The 6,372-nt window shown below is 42.8% G+C and overlaps 1 protein-coding gene across 1 annotated transcript; it reads right to left on the bottom strand.

Annotated features, from left to right (window-relative positions):
* Window positions 1–387: 387 nt before the first annotated feature.
* LOC147645518 (uncharacterized) lies at window positions 388–5,864 on the bottom strand. Its single transcript, XM_086874535.1, has one exon. It carries the CDS (start codon window positions 5,507–5,509, stop codon window positions 3,593–3,595), a length of 1,917 nt encoding a protein of 638 aa, XP_086730661.1. The 5' UTR covers window positions 5,510–5,864; the 3' UTR covers window positions 388–3,592.
* Window positions 5,865–6,372: the final 508 nt, after the last annotated feature.

The raw sequence follows: 6,372 nt of genomic DNA on the forward strand, positions 1-6,372 counted from the left end.
TACAGGGGTGCATGGGGGTCCTGCTGCAGCGGAATGGGAGTTCAGGGGGGTCCCTTCCTCTGTTCTGGGGTTCAAGGGGTCCCAGTGCCTGAAAATGGAGGTTCAGGGGGGTTCTGGTGCACAGGAATGGGGGTTCTGGGAGGTTTCCATTCCCGAGAATGGGTGTTCAGGGATTCCAGGTTCCAGATAAGGGGGTGCAGGGGTTTTTGGAGCTGGGAAGGGGGTACCAGGGGTCCCGGTGCCCCAAAATGAACCTCCTCTGTGCCCAGGAAGGGAGGTTTGCCCAGAAATGGAAGTGCAGGGGTGTCACGCTCCGCAAGGTGGGATTCGTGATGTGGTTCTTTTAGTCGGTCTTAGAGTACAAAAGATTATCAGCAAACCAAGGACTTAAACAAGAAAACACACTTTATTGAGTGCTCATCAGCACTAATATGCGATAGAGGGAAAGAAAAGAGAAAGCAAAGCATAAGGAAAAGAGAGTAAGGGGATTATAGCTACCAACGTCGAAGTCCACTCAGCCGTCCAATGACGCAGAGTCTTCTGTCCGTTGGGGAGATCTCAAAGGAAGGTAAGTTTGGGGTATAATTTTATAGTCTTTTGCAAAGCGAGGGGTGCAGGGCCAAAACCAGATGAGACTGATGATCGCTGTGATGAATTCCATTGCGCAGGGAGCAGGTGTAGGGTACAGAGCGATCCATGTCTTGCAAGTCTTTGCTCACCAGCAGAACAAGGACAAGGTGTTGTGGAAAACCCATTGCACCGGGTACCACGCACAAGCCTCTGCTCACCAGCAGGAATGAGAGCCATGAATCATGGAAAACCCATTGTGCAGGTTACCAAGCCTCTGCTCACCAGCAGGAACGAGAGCAGTGTACCGTGCAACCTCCTGCAAACAATCACTGAGCAAACATCCATCTCAGCTAGGCCCAAACCCCCAAACCAAGTCCCTTGTGATATTCAGGGTCTCAGTCTCTGTCCTTGAGACGGTTGTGAGACAGATGAGGGAATCTTCAGACCGTCTCTTATACCACCCCGTGGCTCACAATCGTTGAGGTCTTTCTGCACGATGTTGTAGTGCTGCTGCAGAAATCTTCTCTGAAGTCTTCAGGACTCGTTACAGTTGGTAGTATATCCCAGAAAAAACAGAGACAGGTAGTAGGGAAAAGATAAGGGACAGAAAAAGGAAAAAGAGAAAACAAAAACAATAAGAAAATTAATATATTGATTTCAAAGAAAAACTATTATATATCATTTCAACTAAGACTTACATATTGGTTTCTTATCTTAAAACAAACAATAAATTATATTCTAAAATACACCATGATAAAATGATTAACCTCCTAGTCACAATGTCAAATTATTTATTGTAGTGCCTGCATAATTCATCGAGTATCGATAACCTTAGGGGTATCAGCAACATGTAAAGTACCAATCATGTTGTGTGCATCCATTATGGAAGTCACTTCTGTCAACCGCTTCATCATTCTCCAATTCAGGATGTACAAAATTGCTGATAGAACAAAACCAAGTAAAACTAAAACCAAGAGGACGATGATGGGATGACACAATTTGTTCAAAACACCTGTAGCAGTTGGTGACCACCCAAAAAGAGTATCCCACCACTTGTGTTCAGCACCTTTCCTTACTCTTTCCAGAACACGATGTATTCCTTTCACATTGTGGTGAACCGTAACTAAGGTCTTTTGTCCATCCTTTTTGATCTTTTCCAAAATTTCGATTAAATCCTGGTGAAGCAACAATTGCCTCACCAGAGTAAAGTTCATTCCAATTGGAGCAGGCACTAAACGATGAATCAAAGTGTAATTATACTGCAAAAGATAATATGAAGTAACTGGAGCTAAATAGGAAAAGTCACATCCTACAATCTTAGTAAAATTGCATACACAAAAATTTGAATGATTCTTAGTATCCACTACTATGTTTTCTACAAGCATACTATCACAAGCAGTTCTCAAGCATACACATCCATTCCCTACATACACAAGCACTGTTTCAGAAGTCTCATTAGGATGGATTTCAAAATGACAGATATTCTGTTCTGTGTCTAAACAAATGTCTTGAGCTTTGATTGCATTACTTTCACAGATAAACCCCTTTTGTTCCCGGACAATACAATTTTCTAAACCAACAGTTTGCCATTTCCCACCAGCCTGAAGGGCCCATTCCCTATGCTCTAAAGGATAGAGAACAGCTCCGTCATGATTCAGCCCCAATGCAATGATAGGAAAGATTGAATGTACTGAAGCATTACGTATTGTCAACACAAAAGCTGTGGCTGTGTTTGTGGTGGGATCGTAGGTAAAATTTACCAAATTCCACCAAGATTGAAATTCTTTTTCAAAATCATTGGCATTGTCCCAGACTATTTTCCGAATCTCAGTGGGAAAGGTGCGTTCTTCACCCTCTCTGATAATTGATGCAGCAACTGACTGCATCCACAACTGGGCTTGAATACAGCTAAGAGCCAGAAAAACATTGTTTTGGGTAGCACTGAGTGCATCAATTATTAATTTGTGATCATCTATGTTTACCCTTTCCCAATTTGGTAATATGTTTGATAGCAACCACTGTTGGGTTCCCAAAGCAGTTAAAGATGACCTCAGTGGTTGCTGTATTTTGGTCAAATCTTTAGTTGCAACAGCCAATTTATTCATCAATACTTCTGAATCAATACTATTCAAAATTCCTAGTCCTGATCCCACAACACCCGTTATATCTCTTGTCATCCGTCTGTGAAAAGAATTTCGCTTTCGCAACCAGGTTGTCCGCCCCTCAAAGGAAGTTTACAAAAAAGGTGAACAAGCTGGCTGAATCTCTGAGACATTGTTTTGCATTAGTAATTTGACTTGTTTGATAGACCATGCTGGGTTAAATAGCATTTGTTGTTGGCCAGTTTTCCTGATTACATAGGGTCCAATTTCAAAAATTTTTGGAGTCAATCTACTTGGTGGCTGTATGGTAGGTATTACAACCTGAACATTAAGCTCTCCCCAATATTTGGTATTGTTTTTACCACACACGACTTTGGAGGACAATTGTACAGCCGTTAAATTCAGCCAACAATCTTGATTTCAAGTTTCACAAGATATAACCTGGCCACGAGATCCGGCAACTTGACTGTGTACAGGCTCAGTGTGGGATCCGGTACTCAGTCTGCAGCGTATTGAAACATCATCACCTTGAGTTAACAGAAAAAACAGGGAAAACATTAGCTTTGTCATTTAGCACAAAAAGGGGTATTCACACCATGGTATGTGATTATTACACTAAATATAGGCTTTGTTACAGCATTTATTTTAAATCTGTAAGTTCATGGTTTATCTGATCTTCATGTCCCTCGGTGTTCTTCTGTAGAAAATAAACAAAACAGAGTCTGCCACATAGGGGCAGGAGATTAAAATGATGGAATTATCCAGTGGGTGTTTATCCAATGCTCTATCCCCAGGGCATCGGAGGTTACCCATGCATATTCTCCTGTAGTTCTTTTAAAAGTTTCAGTTTGGACTAACCAAGATATAATCCCCACTCTTACCAGCAGAAAGCGTAGAATTTCTTGCCACTTTTCCTTTTGTCATACTGGAATTCTGTTTACTTCCCAGTCCTTTTGTTGCCAAAAAGGAAGCCACTCAGTATATCCCTTGAACATAGCATAGGAGTTAGTGTAGATACAGACAGGAGAGGTATTCTGTACCTCATGTTGGAAAACACTCCAAACAGCTATCAGCACTGCAGCCTGAGCGCTGCTTTCTCCCTCAGTAACAATTTGTTCAGCAGAGGAAAGGTGGAGGGCTACTGCCCCACACCTCCACACCTCTCCCTCTCGTTTGGCAGAGGTATCAGTGAACCAAGAGTTTGCTGATTGTTTTTGCTCACTGTCCAGAACCTGTGAGTGGTGTTGCTTTGGCCCACTGCCCAGAATCAGTTGAGGGTGAGGTGGAGCGCTTGGTACAATGGGGCTGGAATCCTGCCACTGAGAGACCAATTTACTTAATTTTTTAAGTGGCAGGTTAACCATTAAACCCTTCAGTACCCCTTTCTTCACCCCCAAGTTCCACCAATACTGTAGGCTAGAAATCAGCCTACCCTTTTCTGTTTTTATGTTAAGAGGGGTTTCTTTAATTACCAAGTCAGGTTTGTCATGGCTGCTACTTAAGCTCTCAGTTTTTTGTATCATCTGATTTTTTACAGCTTCTTCTGTTATTGAGAAGATGTTAGAGTCATGTTCAATCTGGGCATACCACTTTCTCACTGAGGCCCTCTGGGCCACCCCGTCAGGGTGGAGAGTCCCAGTAGTGATTGTCTTAGTAATTTCAAAAGGGCCTTTTAATGCAATTGGTTGTTGTTGTGTAATTTTTTCTACTTCTATGAGAGCTGGATTAACTACCAACAGTCCCTTTTCCCAGGTAGTGTACCTCTTTTCAGCATCTTTATTTTTTATTACTTCTTTTTCATCTCCTCCCACAAGGATATCATCTGTGGTTGTTTGGAGGAGAATTGCTGTAGGTTTCAGTGATTCTGGAAGACCACAAATTAAAGGGGTCATAATTTCAGCTTTCACAGGTAACAAAATTGGTGATTCATAACCAACAATTAATTTTCTTTCATAAATCAGTTGTAGACAAGCTGCCTTATGCATGTTTTTGAGAATTTGGTCTGGGGAGCCGGTTAGAGCTACAGGATCTCCCCTTTCCAGGGGGTTAAGTCCCCCTGCCCAATATGCAGCTCGCTGTGTTAGGGACCATGGGTTGCGGTTATCTCCTGTTGTTAAGAAAACACCATGTCCCCAGTAACCACTTGCTTCTTGTTCAGATAATCGAATTTGATCTCCCCCTGTGAGAGACACTCGAAATACGTATTCTGTCTCTGACTCGTGAGGGAGACGCTCATACTCCTTTTTTAACTTAGCCAATTCAGTAGCAGTGTACGGGATTTCTTTAGTGGTTATATGTGGATCAAGATCTTCATCATTGATATAGTTATATTCTGTTTTAATCAAAGGTCTTATTTGGGAGCAACAGTTTTCACCACAATTTTTTACCAAATGTAATTCTGCTTGAGAATATTTGTGATTTATCTGAGGAGTTTCTTTTTCCAGCGACTCCTTAAAGGAATCAGCACACTGTGAATTTTTGGCACACTCCTCACTCAGAGCAGTTCGTAACAAATTATTTTCATTTTGCAAACTTTCAACTAAATTTTGTAGGGATTCAATAATTGCATTTTCTTCCTGCCTTCGTCTCGTGCGAGCCTCTACAGCTGACGTAAGGCAAGCTCCCAATACAGAACAAATTATGGTTTTATTACGGCCAAATTTGAATTTTGCCTCATGTTGCAGGGAGCAAATTCTATCAGTTACATTTTCTAGGTTGTACCAATTATTTTGAGCCCATTCTTCCCCAGCTGGGGAGGGCTTAGCATTGTGTTTTGCTAACAAAGCAATGAATGCAGCTTTATCTTTTATACTAGAGTTTTCAGAGTGTTCACTCATGTTTGTGTGTGTGAAGGGTTCAGTACCACTACAGGGAGGTAAGACTTAAGTTACGCACAGACGCAGCCTTTGCCACGTCACCCTTCGCGTCCCTGTATGGATGAAGAGACAAAATCTGCTTGGGAGGCACCCCTTTATGTTAAAATTCAAGTTGTCTCTTTACTACACCAAGCAGTCAAAATTCATCAAAAACACATAACAGTACACAGAACCACTACAGGGAGGTAAAACTCACACTACATCAGACGCAGCCAACGCTGCGTTCCCCCCTGCCGTGGGTGGAGAGACCAAATCTGCTTGGGAGGCACACCTTTATGTTAAAATTCAGACTCTCCGCTACACCAAGCAGTCAAAATTCATCAAAACCACATAACAGTACACAGAACCACTCCAGGGAGGTAAAACTCAGTCACACTACATCAGACGCAGCCAACGCTGCGTTCCCCCCTGCCGTGGGTGGAGAGACCAAATCTGCTTGGGAGGCACACCTTTATGTTAAAATTCAGACTCTCCGCTACACCAAGCAGTCAGCATATAAAAAACCAGTAAGTCCCACCTTTTGTACTCAAAGATCCCGTGTAAAATTCTGAAGACAGAGCCCTCAAATGAGTGTAGGGGTGCTTTTCACCTGGGCGTGTGCAGTTTGCGAGAAATTCGAGTCGCCTCCCTTGCTTTCTAGACACTGCTCACCAGCGTGGCAGGCTAGGTGCGGCTGAAGCGAAACGTCCTTCCCCTGATACAGACTGCACAACAACCTGCAACCCCTTCTGTCTCTCAGAATCCTGTCCGTGACGCCAATTTATGTCACGATCCGCAAGGTGGGATTCGTGATGTGGTTCTTTTAGCCGGTCTTAGAGTACAAA

The sequence above is a fragment of the Cyanistes caeruleus genome, unplaced genomic scaffold (genome assembly GCF_971803275.1).
Source record: "Cyanistes caeruleus unplaced genomic scaffold, bCyaCae1.hap1.1 HAP1_SCAFFOLD_244, whole genome shotgun sequence".
Lineage (NCBI taxonomy): Eukaryota > Metazoa > Chordata > Aves > Passeriformes > Paridae > Cyanistes > Cyanistes caeruleus.